The following is a 21,577-nucleotide window of genomic DNA, read 5'->3' as shown; positions in this document are numbered from 1 at the left end:
ATAGCATAAATCATAGCCACATTAATAGTTTTTTTTTATTTTTTATAAAGCAAATAATTTGAAAAATGTTAAGAATTTTGCCAAGTTAAGCGTATTTTATGTGTAGAAAATCACAGACCGTAGGTTCGCTGCATAAGAGCTCTCTGCTCTAAGATGGCCGCTAGACACTAACGTCCTGCCTGACATTTATTGTATCTAGCGTTCTATATATAGGCGATAGCTATAGAACTAATTTTCACACGGAATTGTAATCTCGGTTTCGAGGTCAACCCGGAAGGCAAAGCCGGGAATGCTAAGCAGTTGGAAAAGGAAGCTCACCGGTGTTTGACAGGCTCTTAGCCATTATACGTCAAATGAACTTTATTCAGTTTTCCTCACACCGAGTTGACCATACTTAACGCGGCCGTTGCAGGAAAAATGAGAGGAAGTTGAGGTGAGTAAGAAATAGCTGGCTGCCAGCTTCAAGTCGACGAGTTTATAAACGTAGCTCGCAGATAGCTTTTAGCTTGCTAAGGGATAAAATAAAGTCTCGAGTTGTTTATTACTCCGATGAATTACTTATTTCAATGTGTCTCTTAATATATAATTAAAGTCGTTTAGATTGGTTTATGACATTGTTTGTTTCACGCCGAATTTAAAAAACAACGTCAAGTAACGTCAAATAACAGTTGTAGCCTCCCTTGACACTGTCAGAGCTAGGAGTGGGAACATCTTGGTACCTCATGATACGATGCAATTTGCGATACAAAGCTCACGATAACGATGATATGACGATAGGGCGATACAACGATTATCAATACAATGGTCAGGAAATCATTCCAGGATATTCTACAAACTACTAATAAACAGAAAAACAAGCTTCTGCTGTGAATTGGAATGAGTTTATCACTAGTAGACGTCCAACCCATTTGAACTGGGAGGTAGTGATGGGACGAAATGGGACGAGGTTCCGAAGCTTGTGTCGAGTAATGGGAGGGGCGTTTCCACGAAGCTTGTAGCGAGGCGCGCGTCGTTTCGGCAAAACCCGGCAATGATGACGTGGGAAGCCTCGCCGGCGGCCGGAGTTGTGCCGGCTGCGGCGGCTGAATCTCGTGAGCGCTTCGGAAGTGATCTGACGTTTGGCGCGCATTGCAAAAAACAGGACAGACTACGGTATAAATTGGTTGCAAAACACAATGGCGATCGCCTATTATCTCGCATTTTGTGGATTTCGGGCTCCTGTACTTGTTACATCTGTGCGCAACGGTGCAGCCAGTGCAATCTTTTTTCGAGCCTTGTCCTTTGCTTGCGATGGAACCTGCGCGAAAACAGCGATCCTCCCCTGTATGGGAACATTTTGATTTGATTGCTTTCAATAAGGTAAGGGAGAAAAACTTCTTTAATATATATGTGAGTGTGTGTGTGTGTGTGTACCTATCTGAACCAAACATCAACTGAATGAACAATCCATTAGTGTACTGGGAGGCACAAAAGAATAGCTACCCAAATGTATATAAACTGCCACTCACATTTCTCTGCACCCCAGCTTCATCTGTGCTTTGTGAAAGAATATTTTCTAAAGCTGGTGAAATATTGTCCAAAAAAAAGAAACCGTTTAAAGCCAGCCATTGTGGGAAAGCTATTATTTCTAAATAAAAATGAATAACAAATTACCCTTAGCACTTGTTGTATTTTGTTCACATACTAAATTACTAACACAAGCACATTCATATCTTTGTCATAAGCAAATAGCCGTTGAATTCTTAGCAATGTTGACCTCTTGGGTTTCTAGATCACTTGATGGCGCCATAGGGTAAATGAAGCACCAAGAACCTTTGCTACATGTGCAAACCAATTGGCTGCAAAGCTTCATTGCTTCATGAAGCTTCATTTGGCCATCACTACTAGGAGGGTGGCAGCGAATGAACGAATTTTCATTCGCTGCCATCCCTCCCACTTCAAACGGATTGAACGTCTATGGCCGTCAGTGGCAGCCAGCGCTAGGCAATGAGGTAATTTTTGGCCATTTCAGGTCATTTACCCGTTGATTTTCAGTTACACCCTGTTGATTTGGGGTAATTTATGGGTCACCTCCTGTTCTGTAACTCAAAATAAACAGGAAGTGACCCATAAAATACCCAAATGATTAGGCAGTGATTGAAACTCAACAGGAAATGACCCGTAAATGCCCTAAAATGAACAGCAAGTGACCAGTAAATGCCCTGAAAATCGAACAGAATGACTGTGAATGCTCTGGTTTCGATTGAACGAACGTTCCCAATAGAGGTGTGCAAAATTTCCGATTCTTAGATTATTCGTGATTCGGACGTGGAAGATTCGAGAACAATTCACAAACATCCAAATTCCGATTATTGAAAAATGCCAAGTAAAGCAGAAGTACGACACACTCAGCGCGCCGCGCGGTCTTCGGTACGCAATTAGGGACGGAGCGAGAGTAGCTAAACATCATGCTTCTCATTACCCGGCCCCTCGGGTAACGCCAATGCTCAACTCACGGCTCTAGCTCAACTCATGCCACGAGATAAAAAAAAAAAAAAAAAAAACATACCTGACTGCTGCCGAAAAGCTGTTACAAGCCACATTATGTTACGGTAGATATCATTTGTATAGGACTAGATGCATTATAGCTTCGGTATCGTTACCAGCACATCTACAAAAAACTAGATGCGGGCGTTAGTAACGGCCGCCATCTTAAAGCAGTACACTTCCCTGCAAGGCTGTTGTTGCGAACCTTCCAAGCGAACCTAATTAACTTTTTATCTAAAATACTGTACTCCTAAATCGGTAAAATATTGACTTGAATCTATCTTTAAAATAGTTTTAAAACTTTTACATGTTGAAAGTAGACAAAAGAAAAATTATGGAATAACAGGAGCAATTTTAACAACTTTAACGGTTGATTCACAACATTAAATTAATTGAAAGTAGTTTAAAGCTGCTGATATAGAATGGGGACTGGAGTTTTTTATTTACTGTTATTTTTGTATATTTGTTTACTGCTATATGTTAACTTGATACTGAAATAGTAGTTTGGTTTAGCCTGAGAGGATTTTTGAACAATTTTGGAACTAATGTACAAAACAAATGAAAAAAAAAAAAAAAAAAAAAGGAGTGGGGTGCATCAATAATCGTTTTATAATCGAATCGGAGCCTCTGAATCGTAATGGTAATCGAATCGTTAGGTGCCCAAAGATTCCCAGCTCTAGTTCCCAGTCTAAATGGAATGGGGCGTTGAGCACCGTCAATGCAGCCTTACCCCGGTAACACACTAGAAATGTCAACGGCGCGTCAACCATCCCGCCGCGATAACGGAGTGAAACGCGGCCTTTAAAGTCAGTCAGCCAATGCACACCAGTCGCAGTGCGGCTGCGTGTTTGACGCGTACCAGAAGCGCTCAACGCGTCGCACGCGAAAAGAACAGCAGAGTTTGTTATTTGATGCGAGACGCGGCTTCCCTGCGTCAATACTGCTTGGTTGGATAAGACAAACCGGAAGTCACTCGTTTAAAAATATGCTGGATCCGTTCAATTTTCAAAATAATATGTAATCGTAACTTACTTTTCGAGTCCATCAGATCTCTTGAGGCTGTGGGTAAATCGGGTCACAGTGTACTTGTTGTTGCTTTACTGCTGTCTTTTCTGCTATAACAATAACCAACACGGCAGGACAGTATCATCTCTGCCTTTAATCCCGGCGCAGTGCGCACCAGGCCCCATGTTCAAAACAAAACCCTCCTACCACAACCAAACAAAGTAGGAACTAATATTCACATAGGAACTACAATTATTCAAGATAAAATATAGAATATAAATAAGTACTATATCACATTTGTAAAATAAATACATGATAGCCCATATCAATAAAATAAATTGAAATGAGCTAACACACCTGTAATTAAATAATAAGAATAATAAACAAATCCTGCTACACAATTAAATTTATTAATTTCTGCGTGGTGCTTTAACTTGAGAAAAACCATCAATAAAGCTTTAGAAAAATGTTCATAAGAAAAAAAAGAGTCATTTAATTTGTAAAATACATGTTAAAATCTTGTCATTGGGATTGCTTCTCGCTTTGGTACAGGACTTCTGGCCAATACGCGGGGTCTGAACGGCAAATGGTTGTTGTATTATTATCTTTAAATACCCACTGCTCGTAAAACGCGTCGTGGAAATTGACGCCGAGCATTTACTGGTGCGTTATCGTGGCAGAATCGTTCACGCGGCGTTGACGTTAACTCAGAAACTATTATGATGGAAGATTTTGGTAGCAACATGTTGGTTCCTTTTTATTTTATTTTTTTTAGACATTGACACCTTTTTAAAACGATATCTCGATTCTTGGAAGGAGCATATCGATAACCTTTTGAGAAACAAAGTATCACGATGTATCACCATTTCGATCTTTTGTCACACCCCTAGTCAGAGCTGCCACAGGACAATACTAATATGCAATTTTAATTACTTTGTGTACTAAATACTTGGGTGGGGCACTTGTTTTTGTTTGCAGTGATGCGTAACATGGCCGTTAGCTTGTGTCAATGAGCCAGTGTATCTCATAATACCTGGCATCTGATGTTGAACCAGTTTTTTATTGGCTAAATATTAGTGCTGCCACCATTATCGGCAATTATCAAACTCATCGAAGACTCTTTTGATAGTTGAGTTATTAGACACTGTTGAGCTGAAAATTGTCCAAATCCTCTTCAAAATAGTATTCTTTTTGTCCACTATTTCTATTTCAATTTATTTACATGTTTTAAAGGGATCCACGGATAAAAGACTTGTAGTTCTTAAAAGATAAACATTATTATCAATTAAATTAATTTGGTACTGAAACCCCTCTTGATGTTTTCGTTTTTATACAATTTGTAAAATTAGTTTAACTAGTAGGACGCCATTGTTGTTGACGTTGCAGGGCGGTGATGTCACATGGTTACATTGCTGATTTCCAGAGTATGATTCTAGCGACGGCCAATCCATTTTGACTGGAAGAGCTGGCAATGATCCTTCACAAATTTAAATACTTGCATTTTGTTCATAGTGTCACTAATATCCGAGTCCAAATGGATTGGATGCATATCACTTTCAATAGGGCCTAAATATGATCATTCCCTGCCAGCCTGGAGTTCAAATAGATTGGACGTCGATTGCTGTCAGTGGCAGTACATGAATTTAAATCAAATTGTTATAAATTAGTTTAACATGATAAAGATGAACTGAAAGGGATCCATGGATAGAAAGGCTGGTAATTCTTAAAATATAAAAGTTATTATGAGGTAAAATAATTTGATATTGAAACCCCTCTTGATGTTTTCGTTTTTATACAATTTGTAAAATTAGTTTAACTAGTAGGTCGCCATTGTTGTTGACGTTGCAGGGCGGTGACGTCTCATGGTTACGCTGCCGGGCTTCCAGAGTTATGACTCTAGCGACATAAACATGTTATCTGTTCAACCCTTTTTATTTGAAACCGAAAGGAACATTAATGAGCATGACAGCACTGTCTATTTCACAAAACGAGCAACAAAAGCAAAATGTACAGGAAAGACAAGATGAGACTTTACGAGAGTAGAAAAAAAAGGGTGTTCTGCCAAAATGTACTACACCAGCAAAACGTCTACAAGAGGCGAATTTGACACCCAAAGTAGTACCGTGTGCTATCAGCTTGTTTTGTTTAGATGGTAAAGACAGAACATACTACAGATGCCTTAAGAAAATACTTAAATGTCAAATACAGGTGGTTTAAATATGCTACATGACTAATGTGGTCAGCAGATCAACAGTCTGCTTTAAAGAAAACACGATGGATAAAAGTATGAGTAGGAAATACATGCAAAAAGTATTTCGAGGCAATGAAAAGGTAATAAAAGACTCAATAAAAACACAAATAGTAAGTTCTCGCCGCTTTTAACCGACGAGTGCATGTGTTGGACGTCTTGCCGCGTAGGTGGAATTGCAGTAACCTGGTAGTATTCGTCACGTGACAGTGACAATCTACGTCATCACCCCGAGCGTCCGTAAAACATGGCGCCCTCCGTAAGTCAAAACATGTACTAAATGTTATAGATTTTTAAACATGGCGCCCTCCGTAGGTCAAAACATCTACTAATTATTATAGATTTTTAAATCAATGGCAATATTTTATGGGTTTCTAATAGCATATTTTAGTAAAAGAGAACAATTGTGGCTTAATAAAGCCTACAAGTCTTTTTCTTTAGTCTAAGGTTCCCCTTTAATAAAAGGTAAATAGACGTTGTCATTTTTTTTCTTCTTTCAAGTATTTTTATTCAATTTTTTCATGTATATAGACAACCAGAAATTTACAAACAAGATAATAACACAAAACAAAACCACCCCACCCACAACCCCAAATCTCCTGAATAACTATAGTATTTAGGCAAACAAATGTTGTCATATTTCTTATTTGACCGAGTGAACAAATTAGTAAATAACAATAATAAACAAATAAGTAATGTAACACTGTTTTATTTTTCCCACATTTTATTTAGTTGATTTATATATATATATATTACAAACAAGCAAAAAAAAAAAAATTCATTTTAATTTTTAAGTGGGGGGGTATGGTAAATATTCTCAGTCCTCTGATGAAAGCAGATCATTATCTTAATTATTGACTATCTTTACTCAAATGTAATTTCACGACAAATACAGTGGTACCTCGACATACGATCGCTTCGACACACGTTCTTTTCGACATCCGATGTAAGTTTGACTTGCTATTTGTTTCTACATCTGATGACATGCTCGAGATACGACGATTTATGACAGTGCCGTTTCTTTGTTTTCCCGCGAGACGGATGCGCGGCGGATTTTCCTGTCAGCATGGGTTCCAAGAATGTTAGTGCAGGTGGTGAAAAAAGGGAAAAGGTGAGGCTTACTATTAAAACGAAGATGGAAATGATCGAAAAATATGAGCGTGGTGTGCACGTCCGTGAACGGGCTCGACAATACGGCCGTAAAATATCTACGATCTCGACAGTCCTCCTCCGACCTCCGTTCACCAGTGTTTATAAGTTAAGGTGAAAATTATTATGATTGTAGCATCGCCAAAAAAAAGCTTCGTCAGGTTTTTAATCATTTATTTCAGGACTTGTGCAACACAACATGACTTCTGTCCGCAACAGCTGCAAATGAAAAGTGAAAGTAAAAAGTCCTCTCTCACTCTGGCACCTCAGCCACGCGTTGTGTTCAGTTACACCACGCAAAACGTATTCACTACATTAGAACCCGATTCGTTACATTAATACAGGTATTATTATTACTACTGTTATCATTAGGGCTGTCAAACGATTAAAATTTTTAATCGAGTTAATCACAGGTTAAAAATTAATTAATCGTAATTAATCGCAATTCAAACCATCTCTGAAATATGCCATATTTTTCTGTAAATTATTGTTGGAATGGAAAGATAAGACACAAGACGGACATAAACATTCAACATACTGTACATGAGTACTGTATTTGTTTATTATAACAATGAATCCACAATATGGCATTAACATTTTTAACATTCTTTCTCTTAAAGGGATCCACGGATAGAAAGACTTGTAGTTCGTAAAAGATAAATTTGAGTACAAGTATAGTAATTATATATTAAAACCCCTCTTAATGTTTTCGTTTTAATAAAATTTGTAAAATTTTCAATCAAAAAAATAACTAATAGCTCGCCATTGTTGACTTCACCGAGCGCTGACGTCACATCGGGCTCCCTGCCGTTCTTCCACAGTGTCTTTAACTACGTAAGGTAGTGATTGAAATACACCACAAGGTGTCAATGGGGAGTTTTAAATTAATTCGAGCTCTAGCCAAGGCAAAGTCTGAGTTTTATGTGTATTTCGCATAGCTATTTTGTTTGGGAATGCCAGTTCTCTTTGCATTGAGCGCTTTTCTTTTTGTGAACATTATTTTTTTGAGAGATAGGAATATTATTTTTGTTTTGCTTTCACTATATGATACTGTAGCGACTTAACTGTTCCGCCCAAATGCATGATGGGAAATTGGGCAATCATGACTGTCAGTGGTGGCTGCAAAAGGTATACAGTATTTTCGGGATTGTGTTCAATTAGGCGTGTTAAGAAAAAGAAAGTCTCCTGCTCTGCCGAAATGCATGATGGGAAGTTGGGCAATCATGATTGCCAGTGGTGGCTGCAAATGGTATACAGTATGTTCTGCGCTGTGTTCAATTAGGCGTGTTAAGAAAAGATCGTCTCCTGATCCGCCCAAATGCATGATGGGAAGTTGGGCAACCATGACTGTTAGTAGTGGCTGCCAAAGCTTAAGCCAATAAAAGGCGCGGTCCAATGAACACCTGGGTCCACTCGCATTTCTCTGCCTTTTCGCTCTCAATGTGCTAAAATTGCATAATTGTAAACTGTTTGAGGCAAGGCATGAACGGGTCATTCTGTGCATGCGTTAATTGCGTCAAATATTTTAATGTGATTAATTTAAAAAAAATAATTACCGCCCGTTGACGCGATAAATTTGACAGCCCTAATTATTATGTTCCATTTTTTATTCATAATTTGTTTTGCTCATAATTTATTTGTATTTGCAATAGTACCAGCAGTATTTATTAAGGATTTAGTGTAGGTTTTCGGGCTTTGGAACGGATTAATGGAATTATAATGTATTCTTATGGGAAAATCCTGCTCGACATACGACCATTTTGACTTACAAACAAGGTCATGAAACGAATTAACTTTGTATGTACAGGTACCACTGTACTGTAATTAATATTTTAGCCAATGATTTGACTTATCGCAAACATACCTGCTTCAATATTAAGTTCAAATCAAAACTTTTTCAACCTCCATTGTATTTTTTTGCTAATGTCTTTGTTTTCAGGTCGTTCTAGTGACAAAGCTCTGCGTCACCATGGAGAAGCCGTGGAGGTTGTGGGGAGCAGTGGAGCGTTGCTTCCTCACTTTGGTCTCCTGGTCGTGGGGCGCCTGCCGTGTCTCCCTGCTGGCCCTCATCCTGACCTTCCACCTGTACGGGGGTTTTGTCCTCCTGGCTCTTATCTTGGCCTCCGTGGCAGGCATCTTGTACAAATTTCAAGATGCACTCCTCTACTTCCCCGACCAGCCATCATCCTCGCGCCTCTACGTCCCTGTGCCAACGGGCATCCCGCACGAGAACGTATACATCCGCACCAAGGATGGCGTCAAACTCAACCTCATCCTTCTGCGCTATACGGGCGGAGACGCAACTCCCGGAGCAACGGCCGCTCCCTCTCCCTCATCGCCGCCCACCATCCTCTATTTCCACGGCAACGCGGGCAACATTGGGCACAGAGTGCCTAACGCGCTGCTCATGCTAGTCAACCTGAAAGCTAACGTGGTGCTGGTGGACTACCGCGGCTACGGCAAGAGCGAGGGCGAGCCTTGCGAGGAGGGCCTCCACCTGGACGCCGAGGCCACTCTGGACTACGTGATGAGCCGGCCCGACTTGGACAAAACCAAAGTGATACTGTTCGGCCGCTCGCTGGGGGGCGCCGTGGTCCTGCGCCTGGCGTCGGTCAACCCGCACCGTGTGGCCGCCGTGATGGTGGAAAACACCTTCCTCAGCATCCCGCACATGGCCGCCACGCTCTTCTCTTTTCTGCCCTTGCGTCTGTTGCCGCTGTGGTGCTACAGGAATCAATTCCTGTCCTATGTGCGGGTGGCGCAGTGCCGCATGCCCTCACTTTTCGTCTCGGGCCTGTCGGACCAGCTCATACCGCCGGTCATGATGAAACAACTGTACGAAATGTCGCCAGCGCGGACTAAACGCCTGGCCATCTTCCCCGAAGGCACTCACAACGACACGTGGCAGTGCCAGGGTTACTTCGCCGCGTTAGAGCAGTTCATTGGCGAGCTGCTTAAGAGCCACGCCCACGAGGAGAGCGTGCAGACGTCTTCTAACGTCACCATCATTTGAGCCAACCTTTTTAATTCTTATTTAATTTTACTCACTATTTCAGTCAGGGAGGGGAAACGTTATTTCTTTTATTTAGCAGGGAATGCATGCATTTTTCACTCGAATACAAATGCATGTAGGAGGAAGCATTTTGTACAAACCTCGGAAGTGAAAGTTTCTGAGGTGAGTTTATTCTTAAAAGCTTGTCGGCTGTATGTGAGCGAGATCTGATTGGCATTTTTTTTTAAGAATTAAAAACAGCCTTTGAACCTGAATAATACTGTCAACTCATTGCCTGCCATTGACAGCGATAGACGTCCGATCCATTTAAACTGGGAGGGTATGGCAGCGATCCCAGTCCAAATGGATTGGACGTCTATCGTGGTCATCGGTGATAGTAAATGAGTTAATGCAGTGTTTCCCTGGCTTTATTAATTTCACGTCACTCCCAAATTTTGTTTTACTAAGTGCAGCTCGGCTTGATATTTAAAAAAAAAACAAAAAAAAAACAAAGATCCAATTTAAATTGACTCACGAAAACAATATGGGCAGTTTCACACAATTCCGTAATAATCCTGAAATTTGAAGGGAAGGGCAACATCTAGCATAAAAGACTTTCATAAGAAAGATTGTTGCTCAAAGTATTTAAGGATGCAAATAGTAAAGTTTCGACCTCTGATAATGGAGAACGTGTTTGCCCCCGTGTTGCATGAATTTACACGAAACAAATATACATCAAATAGCATTGGGCAAATATTTATATGAAAATAATACAATCATTAAATTGAAAATCCTAAATTAGAAACTCAAAAAATATAAAAGAAAAAAATAGAAATGGGAAGTACAATTTTAAAAATAAATTAGTAAAAATATGTAAAAAAAAAATATTTTTTTAAACAACTATATTCGATTTCTTTTTCAATTTTTTTCTAATTATAGCTGCATTTTTTTTCGTGTATTTAGTTTTTTTTGTTAGTATTTTGTACTTGTATATTTCTCCAATGCTTTATGTATACTGTTAAATGTAAATTCATACATCAGGCTTTAAACAAAATATGACAGCCATTTTTGTGACATCACTTATATTCGTGCACATACACACCGACAGACTTGTAATGGGTATTAATGTCATGAGGAAGGGCGGGCTAGCTCAGATACTTGCATCTAATTTGCTAAAATAGATACATCAGCACTGATAAATGTCTGTTTTCATGACAACCAGCCACTACAAGTTTTCCTCCACTATTACGCATTAGAAAAGTGAAATTTTGTGTATTTATTCATTTTAATGATTCGATAAAAGTGTTGTTTTTCCCTTTAAACAGTTCGTTAGTGAATCGTCAACAGCTGGGCTGAAGTGTGAAGCAGAAGTTTGTCAGCAACAAAAATTCAAGAGTTACAAAATAACTGGTCTCACAGATGTTAGAAAAGTGAAATTTTGTGCATTTATTCATTTTAGTGATTCGATAAAAGTGTTGCCTTTCCCTTTAAACAGTTCGTTAGTGAATCGTCAACAGCTGGGCTGAAGTGTGAAGCAGAAATTTGTCAGCAACAAAAATTCAAGAGTTATAAAATAACTGGTCTCACACATGTTAGCTGTTTAGGCTTTTATCTCCAATATATTATTGGAGTAAAATGCCCTATTTAAACACATTAAAGATTTTTTTTTTTTTTTTAACTGAGGAAATTTCATACTAAATTGGACAATGTATTGGAAAAATATCTTAGTTTAAAAAATGAAGAACAAAAAATAAGTACTTAATTTTAGTATGAAGCTACATAAAATGTCGCTTGAAAAAATCATTCAAAAAATTAAAAAAAATTGTAGCTTCATCATAAAATTATTTAGTACAGTTTATAAAGAAAATTCAACTAACAAATGGTATTTTTCCAGTGTGGAAAATAATTGTCACAAACGAGGTCACCCGTGCTGGCCCAAATGTATTCCAGCTACTGACGTAATCTGTCGGAGTGTGATTATACAGATTAGCGCTGCAACGACATGGCAGCTCTTTTAATACGCTCCACAAGACTTAAAAGTCTACTGTAGCACTGAATCATACACGTTGATGTAAATACAACTTGATTTCATGGGTGTCCTTGTTATAATCTTCATTTGATGGCAATGAAAATAATACGAGTCAGTTCTAAGGACAAAAATATGGGAAAAAAAAATATTTTGTGCAAGAATGGAATTTTCAACCTCCATTTATGGACGCGGATGTATTCCTTCCTCTTTTGTTAGTATTTATAACCTTTTCTAATTGTCTTTTAGGTTCTTGTCACCCTTCAACAATGTGCCAAAATGGCTGCACTCCTTCGGAGGGCTTTTAACGAGCTAATTAACCTTTCCCCAATGTCTTCCATGGGGGTCCGATGGAGTCTGATGACTAAAAACCTTGTTGTCTGTGCACACATTCAAAGTGAAGAACAATGGAGTCGTTTAGCCATATTTGCTTCTGTTTGGAACACTGGCACTTAAGGAAAAGACCTTTTCTGAATGTAAGTACTGTACAAGTATTCATTCACTTTTTGGATTGCCGTGGTTGGCAAAATTGGGGGGGGGGGGGTTTGCTTCTGTCCGAGTCAAGTGCGTTGTTGCTGCTGCAAAGCCAGTCTGAATGTGCAGCTGGCATGTGATTGTTTCTGTACCCAACTTGCACAGTGTTGACTTTTTGAATCGAGACTTGAAAAAAATAATTTCCTGAGCTGACATTTGAATGCTTATTATTCATCTTTTGCTTGGAAAAAGCCACTTTTCGTGTTTTCCACCCCTTCATCATTTCGGGGTTATCCACTCTTCGATTTTGTAAGAACATATTTTCACTTTATGTATTCTCTTCTGTAACATGCAATAAAATTGATATGTGAGACGATGGTGACATTTTCAAATGAATGGCCGTTGATGCCACGTACTTCACTTTTTGCAGTCAGAGAATTTTATTTGGTGCTCTAATGTTTCAATTTGTCACTTCCGTTTTTCTCTTTTTAGTTCCTTAACACTTTAAATCAGTGGTCCCCAAACAGTTGGCCCAACCTGGGTTCAATGGAACCCCAGGGGTTCGGTGAGTAATTCTGAGGGGTTCGGTGAGTAATTCTGAGGGGTTCGGCGAAGTTAAAGATATGCGGAGCCCTATTTTCGTACGCTGATTAAATCTAGGCAAAGTGGCTTTTTAGACCACATTTTGGACTTGTTTGCTCCTAATTTACAGGCTTAATACGTTTATTTTAACTGCTAGTTCTCAATTTAATGGGAGGAGGAACTGGTTTGCTCAGTGGAAGGTTGACTCACACTTGGTATGAGGGGAATACAACAGAACAATGGGCAGTGTGGTCTCAAATTTAGACCTGTTTATAAAGCATGCTGTCAAAATGAGGAAAAAAATTAAAACTGCAATTAGCTGAATTATTAGCTTGTTAGCTTATATCAGGGTGTCCAAACTTTTTGCAAAGAGGGCCAGATTTGGTGTGGTAAAAATGTGGGGGGGCCGACCTTGGCTGACGTCCTTTACGTAGAACAATATACTTAAGTAAATTTTAGCAAGCCATTCTGTGTGTCACATTTGCTTTATTATTTTTTTTAAATTAATAATTTCAACAATCTATCAACTAGCCTTTGTGGCGTTCTCTTTTGACTCTCGGGCTCTTGCAAAATACCGCTGCTGTGAAATTAAACTAGAGTCAAGTTGCTTCAATTTCTCGTTGCATATCTTCCCTATAATCTTGTCATACATGTCAGCATGTCTTGTTTGGTATTATCGCCTCACATCGAACTTTTTAAAAACAGCTACTGTCTCTTTGCAAATGAGGCAGACCAAGTTGTTGCGTATTTTAGTAAAGAAATAGTCCAATTTCCACCTATCCTTGAAGCGTCGGCTGTCGCAGTCAACTTTTTTTTTTTTTTTTTTGTTGTTGATTGTCGCCATTTTAGAAATGGGAGTAAAAGGTCACACTGTGTAATTTTGCTTAGAGTGCTGCTGCCTTTTAGTGGGTAAATGAGGAGCAGCATTTAGTGTCTAAGCAACTTCATATGCTGGTAGCAGCACTGCTGACCAATTTACCGTATTGGCCAGAATATAAGACGGCCCTGATTATAAGACGATCCCCTCTTTTTCAAGACTCAAATTTGAAAAAAGATTTTATGAACACCAAATTAATTTTTATACAGAAAAGAATTACAGTACATCTGAAACAAATGATTATAACAATATATTTGAGAGAAAAAGCATGTTATTTTGCCTCATTCAAATCTTAATATCTGAACATTTAAATATGTAAACTAAAGTGCAATCACATTTGGAAATGAATGGCTTCTGGTTTTTGAAATGTAAATAAACCAATTTAATGTGATAATACAACAAAATTGCAATAAATTAACCATCAAAGTGAAGTCTAACTAACTAGTCTTGAAACAAATCTGAATAAGGAAAAACATTGCAATAAAATAATGCAAACTGGTTAAACTTGAGAGTAGCTGAGCTTTTTTATGACAGAACATCGCTTCAATGATATCTGGCGCCATCTAGTGTCGTAAATGGTTATAATGTCTAGACCGCGAATATAAGACGACCCCCACTTTTTCAGTCTTATTTCAATGCAAAAAATACCGTCTTATATTCGGGCCAATACGGTATTAAGTCTGTGTGCGGGCCAGATGTAATTGATTTTATGACAGAGGCTGGGGGCCGGATGAAGTTTGACCGCGGGCCGCATTTGGCCCCCGGGCCGGACTTTGGACATGTCTGGCTTAGATGTACTGGTTTTGAATTTGGAAAAAAAATTCTTTATTATCTAATTCCGAAGGGTTCGGTGAATCCTCATGTGAAACCTTTCGGGTTCAGTACCTTTAGCAAGGTTAAGAAGCGCTGCTATAGACTAATCCGAGTAAAGATTTGTATAGGTTGCCATCTAGTAGTTACCCGCAGTTAGTAAAGTTTTTGCACACCTGCAGCAGCCCACCACAAGTCAATGTAGACAGTAACTTTAGCTGCTGTTGGTTGTGTGCTGTGGGTGGCGACGTCTTTGCACAGCTTTTTTACGGGGAAAGGCCACCTCCTGAGCCAGAAGAGGGGCCTACAACCAAGTATATTCTGCATAATATATATGATATGTGGCTAAAAGCTACCAAACGAGGGAACAAAAGCGAATGCACTGAGAGCATCATACCTTATGGCGAACCGTATTGCTAAAGCTAAGAAATCTTTCACAGTTGGAAAAGAACTCATTATGATTGCGACCACGGATATTTGCCGACAAGTTTTAGGAGAGGCCGCTGTTAAAAAAACAAGGATTCAGTGTATGGTGAGTGACATTTTCCCTGCACTTAATATTCGTTTTTAGCCTCTGTGTTATTTTATATTTACTGTCATTTTCTGCCACAAATTGCTGGTGTGTGGAAAGAAGGACCACATTGCACCTGTCCGTGGTGAAAACAAGGGTGGGGATCACTGCTTTAAATCATTCCATGGCATTGGCAATGATATACAACCTGTTCATTTAAAGTGGGAAGCCTGGTTGTGCATATTCATCTTTTAGTGCCATTGACGTCTAGTACCGTCATGGCAGCCAGTGAGTTTATAAAGGAAAGGTTGGTTCATTAAGTACCGTAATTTTCGGACTATAAGCCGCTATTTTTTTCCCCTCATTTTGAATCCAGCGATTTAAAGTCCAATTAATTTGACAGTGGCGTCATAACACTGCCATAAGACCGTGATAATTATGACATGACACTATCATGGACATGAATGATTTCTTATGACAGATGTCATTAAGTGTCATCCGGCAGATTATGTCACCAACTCCATTTATGTCCAGCTCGGATCTTTTACTTCCATTTAAAAGAAAGATAATTTGTTGGATGAAACAAAATGACATCAGTCATAAGCATTCATTAATGCTCATGACAGTGTCATGTCATAATTATGACTGTCTAATGACAGTCTTATGGTTCCGCTGTCAACGTGTTACCAAATACCGTAACTAGCAATTAAACAACTGGAACAGTAACTGAAAAAATAATTAGCACAGAACATGAATTTTGATTGTTACTTACATCTGTAGCGCTGCAGTGCATGCTAAGAGGCATGTTGGACGACAACAGTGTTGGCAGTAGAGGTTGACTGTCGCCTCCAAGGGAGCAGTGATGGCCAAATGAAGCTTCTTGAAGCAATGATTCAATTAATGGGGGTTAATTTTGTTCTTATCATGCCGCTGTCAAATAAAGTGTTACCGGTTAATATCTTTTGGTGTAAATATCCCATAATACAATGAGGACAGCTACGGCTTATAGTGCAGTGTGGCTTATATATGAACAAATGCTGTTTTCGTCGCAAATTTGGTGGGTTGCAGCCTATAGTCAGGTGCGCCTTATAGTCCGAAAATCACGGTACTTTGTTTTTGTCGTTTTATATGCAAATTTAAACATTTGTATTTCCCCTTATAAAAGATACATTTTCACAAAAAAAATAACGTTGGGGAAAGGTTGTCTTCAATAGCTAGTGTACAAGCATAAACTAGTAAAAAGTCACGAATAGTTATTACGGGTTTCGTATGGGTCCTTGAAAATGCTTGGATTTTACTGTCATGTTTTCAAGTTTTGAAAAATGCTTGAATTTTGCATCAAGTGCTTGGAAGTGTTAGGGTGCTGAGGAATATTGTGTGCAAGTAGTGGACCAAACATACACAAGGACACTGGTGTTTCAACCTAGGTGAAAATTCAATTTAATAAAAGTCACAAAAGAAACAGTTTAACAAAATATGTTGGGCCAAACATAACAAAGGTCAACATAACAAAAGGCTTCAACCAAACTGACGTCCAGACACATCTCTCTGGCCGTTTAAATCAGGGCGGACTTGACTAACGACCACCTGAAGGAGGTATGACAAATTAACCAAACATTGTCAACTTAATAAAACGACAACAGATGGAAAATATACATATATTCAAACAATAATTAACTGATGTGCTTTTAAACAAACAGTGAAAACTTTACTCCAAACAGTCTTAATTAAGTCAACTTAAATATCCCCTCTTCAGAATGGTAGGTGCCAGATCTTACACAGCTGTGGTCGTTACCTCAAATTGGCAAATAAAATCCAGTAAGCATTCAGACAAATATTAACTAAAGTGTGTACCCATTAGAAAATACATGTCCAAAAAATATCGCATAAATAATTAACTAAATCTTGAAACACTAAATTGTGGTGGTAGTGGTAGCCACCACAGTGCCTAAAAGTTATTTAATGAAGGAAAATAAGTTTGCTCCATCACTGTTACATGCTCGTTCTTTAGCTGCTTCCCCTTAATGCCCCACATCACATCGTCGCTCCCAAGAGTACCGTGCATTTGAGTCTGTGCGTGAATAGTTTGGAGTTTAATCAAGCGAACAGTTTACAAATAGAGTAGTATTTATATGCATACATGTGCATTGACTGTGGTTTTGTACAATACTTTTATCGCACGAGCAGTTCCTCTTTTTGTCACATTTTTTTTTTCGTGACCTCAACACCCCTTCTGCCAGTAACCGTTTACTGTCTGGTAGTCACCTCGCTTGGCTTGGTCGCCACCAGGACTCGGCCTACTTGCCTGGCTCTTGATTAGGCTTGCCACCCGTCCCTTGAAATACGGAATTGTTCCCTAATTGGGAATTAAAAGTTGCGTTCCGTATTGGTTCAATACGGAACGCAATTTATTCCGTATTTCACAATTGTCCCATGGGGTGACCCCGCGCGACCCGCGGCTCTGGCGGCGCGCCCAGCCCATGCACGTCTGGCACAGACAAACACAGCTGCGCTCATGAGTAAACACTGAGCCAACAACAATGAACAAAAACGGCAGGAAATATTAAAGACAGCAAGATAGTTATCTGCCTGCCCGCTGCTGTCTGCCCTGCACTGCGCTCCACTTCCAGCTTCGTTGCCTAGTTACGTCGCTCGCTCTGCTCAGTGCACCGCCCCGCGCGTTTTCAAAACAAAGATGTCTTCAACACCAGACGCTAAGGACACCCCACCTCATCCTCAAAAGAGGAAACGTCTCCCAAAAAATAGATTGGAGTGGGAAGACTCTGGTAACCCGTGGCTCGATAAAGTCACTGATGATGATTATAAAGCGAACTGCAAGACAGGCAGGGAAGTTTTTGCACTGTCTCACAAAGGTGTAAAACAGCATGCTACAGGGGACCTCCACAAACGGAATATAAGATCACAGAAGAGCCTTAGTCACAATTCTTTGTACCTGAAACATCCCCTGAGCTTGATTTGGTATGTTATTATGCTCTTGTATATGGATAACATATAGGGTATATTTATATTTACCTCCATACATCTTGCATTGATGGGAGCATAGCTAGGCTATTTCAGTTGCTACTATGGTTGATTATTTTCAGGAATGTTTTTTTTTTTTTTTTGAAACATGCATTTCTTATCAATCAATATGGAATGAATTTATGCACTCATAAAGAACATTTTATTTTGTTATGCTAACTAATGATCCTCATTTGGATTTATTCCTAATAGATTAACAGCAAATAAACACTGAATAAATAGTCTTACTGCAAATGTATACTATCTATTGATTGATAAATAGTGATACCAAAATCATCCCACTCCTACCCTCTAAATTACTGCAGCTGAGGTGACACAGGTATAGCACACAGCAAAACGTGGTCAGAGCTACAATAGTGCTGACTGCGGACACGTGCTCAATCAGATGATTTTATGTGATTCCAAAATGGTAAAGAAAATGACTTTGGGGAGAACAAAGCAAGAGGCACTGTTGAAACAAGTCCTTGGTCTAAAGGCAGTGGGTGGTGTGCTCAAGATCTTAACATCACCCATCCCTTTCTCCATACAGACTGATGCCTCAAATAAATTGAGCAGGAAGATGTTTCCCCTTGCTGTCCAGTACTTCAGTCCAGAGTCTGTGGTCACCAACAAAATGCTGGATTTCATGGAGAATGCAGACGAGTCAGCTGCTGGAAGTTAGCTTTCCTGGAACATTCCCTTAAGAAATTTGGCTTGTCAATGGGTCACGTGACCGGATTCAGTGCCGACAACACAAATGTTAATTACGATATTCTTAACTTCGTTTTCACTAACCTGCAGAAAAAAAACATTCTGCTGCAAGGAAACTGCCATGCCCACATAGTGCACAATACAGTTTTCTCATCTAAAAATAGATACATTTCTATGCATTTTAGGAGTTTTGGAGATGCCCCTTTTTTTTTTCGCCCGTAAGGCTTTGGGCGCGTGGGTGGCGTCCCTTATTTCTATTTCTGAAAGGTGGCAACCCTACTCTTGATTGACTCCCCTTCTTGCACAAGAAAACAGCCACTTGTTTTAAGGAGTAGGAGACTAAAGAGCTTTACTGGTTTTGTCGAGAGCAGAATAGTTTTTTGTGGTTGTTATTTACAACAAGCGTACAACGAGATATGATTTAGTTTAGAAATTGGAGGACAGAAAGCCATTTTTCAAGTGTCCTCAGCCATTGTTCTGCCAAAATGTCTACCAATTTGACACCCAAAGTAGTACCGTGCTTTTTAAGCTTGTTTTGTTTATATGCGCATAGGAAGAACGTACTAAAAAGGCTTTAAGAAAATAGTAATGTCAAATAAGGGTGGTTTAAATACGCTATGTCAGTGGTCTAACCTTTTTTTTGCACAATGGACCGGTGTAATGTGGACCTTTTTTTCCCACGGACCGCCAATGCGTAGCAGAAAATTACAATAATATAAAATAACACGACGGGGCTGAGAACGAATATTAAGTGCAGGGAAAATGTAACTCCTCATATACTGAATCAACCTTTTTAACAGCGGCTTCTCCTAAAACTTGACGGCAAATATCCTGGTCGCAGGCATAATGAGTTCTTCTCCAATCGTGAAAGGTTTCTTGGCTTTAGTGGTACGGTTCGCCACGGGGTATGATGCTCTCAGTGCATTCTCTATTGTTTCTCAAAAAAAAAAAGTACGAGAAAAACGTCATACAATTAGGAAGCGAAAAAAAGTCTAGCTGTTACTACGATAAAAAAGTACAGTTACTACGAGAAAAAAATTCTGTTACCACGAGAAAAAAAGTATTATTTTGTTGGGCTAATTTAGCGGAATAAATTGCTACTTATTTTACGTAGCGCTACGCCTCCTTTAAATTCCACTATATTGAATGCATATTGTGTTTTAGAATCATTTTACAAAGAAGGAAAAGGAAATGCTTCATATTTTGGCTCATCTATATCAAATTATTATCAATAGAATGATTTATAGGCCACCAACACGTCTTTGTTGCTCCCAGCTCCGGAGTAGCCTTACAATGTAAGTTACGTAATAGCAAATTGGAATAATATAGTGCATCTCCCGAGTCTATATTTTAGAATCTGCTTCATAAATAAGGAAATCCTTTATCTTTTGGCACATTTACATCAAGTTATGATCAATAGATGGTTTTACAGTGGTATGAAAAGTATCTGAACCTTTTGGAATTTCTCACATTTCTGCATAAAATCACCATCAAATGTGATCTGATCTTTGTCAAAATCACACAGATGTAAAAACAGTGTCTGCTTTAACTAAAACCAACCAAACATTTATAGGTTTTCATATTTTAATGAGGATAACAAGCAAACAATGACAGAAGGAAAAACAGGTAAGTGTACCCTCTGCCTAAGGAGAATTAAAGAGCAACTGACACTTATTTATACCAAACTAAGTCAGGTGTGTGCCTAATCACTGAGGAGCAGTTTAAAGCTGCCATGCCCACTATAAAACACACACCTGGTAAGAATTGTCTTAATGAGAAGCATTGTCTGATGTACATCATGGCTCGGTCAAAAGAGCTGTTTGAAGACCTGCGATCAAGGATTGTTGATTTGTATAAAGCTGGGAAAGGACACAAAACCATCTCTAAAAGTCTGGATGTTCATCAATCGACAGTCAGAGAAGTTGTCTACAAATGGAGAGAGTTTGGCACTGTTGCTTCTCTCCCAAGGAGATGCCGTCCATCAAAGATGACGTCAAGGCTTCAGCCCAGAATACTCAGAGAGGTAAAAAAGAACCCTTGAGTTTCTGCTAAAGGCTTCCAGAAATCACAGGCACAGCCCAATATCTCTGTGCACACATCAACTATATGTAAAACTATGGCCAAGAATGGTGTTCATGGGAGGACTCCACGGACGAAGCCACTGTTGTCTAAGAAAATATCGCTGCTCGTTTAATGTTCGCAAAAAGGCAATTGGACACTCCAAAGATGTTTTGGCAAAATATTTTGTGGACTGATGAAACCAAAGTAGAATTGTTTGGGAGTAACACATAAGGTCATGTGTGGAGGACAAATGGAACAGCGCACCAACATCAACACCTCATCCCCACCGTGAAGCATAGTGGAGGGAGCATCACGATTTGGGGCTGTTTGCTGCCTCAGGGCCTGGACAACTTGCAATCATTAATGGAAGAATGAATTCAAAAGTTTATCAGGATGTTTTGCAGGAAAACCTTAGGCCGTCTGTCAGACAGTTGAAACTAAAAGGGGGATGGCTGCTGCAACCAGACAATGATCCAAAACACAGGAATAAAGCAACTACAGAATGGTTTCAGAAGAACAAAATACACGTTCTGGAGTGGCCAAGTCAAGGTTTGGACTTAAACCCCATTAAAATGCTGTGGCAT

At 39.3% G+C, this 21,577-nt stretch overlaps 1 protein-coding gene across 2 annotated transcripts; it reads left to right on the top strand.

The window, feature by feature from the left end:
- The first annotated feature begins 253 nt into the window (after positions 1 to 253).
- abhd13 (abhydrolase domain containing 13) lies at positions 254 to 16,597 on the top strand. Of its 2 annotated transcripts, XR_009066446.1 has the most exons (3): positions 254 to 433; positions 8,868 to 10,103; positions 12,196 to 16,597. XR_009066446.1 is itself a non-coding variant. In XM_057853397.1 (2 exons), the coding sequence occupies exon 2, from the start codon at positions 8,898 to 8,900 to the stop codon at positions 9,939 to 9,941; it is 1,044 nt and encodes a 347-aa protein (XP_057709380.1). In that variant the 5' UTR covers positions 254 to 433; positions 8,868 to 8,897; the 3' UTR covers positions 9,942 to 16,586. The 2 variants fall into 2 exon arrangements, 1 of the variants encoding a protein (XP_057709380.1); XM_057853397.1 differs by having other exon boundaries at positions 8,868 to 16,586.
- The last annotated feature ends 4,980 nt before the right edge of the window (positions 16,598 to 21,577 follow it).

The sequence above is a fragment of the Corythoichthys intestinalis genome, chromosome 12 (genome assembly GCF_030265065.1).
Source record: "Corythoichthys intestinalis isolate RoL2023-P3 chromosome 12, ASM3026506v1, whole genome shotgun sequence".
Classification (NCBI taxonomy): Eukaryota; Metazoa; Chordata; class Actinopteri; order Syngnathiformes; family Syngnathidae; genus Corythoichthys; species Corythoichthys intestinalis.
The sequence above is the reverse complement of the archived record's forward strand: the minus strand, read 5'-3'. Positions and strand labels throughout refer to the sequence as shown.

Excerpts from the sequence above, each read along its gene's own strand:
- abhd13 (XM_057853397.1), top strand. The coding sequence starts at position 8,898 with ATGGAGAAGCCGTGGAGGTTGTGGGGAGCAGTGGAGCGTTGCTTCCTC.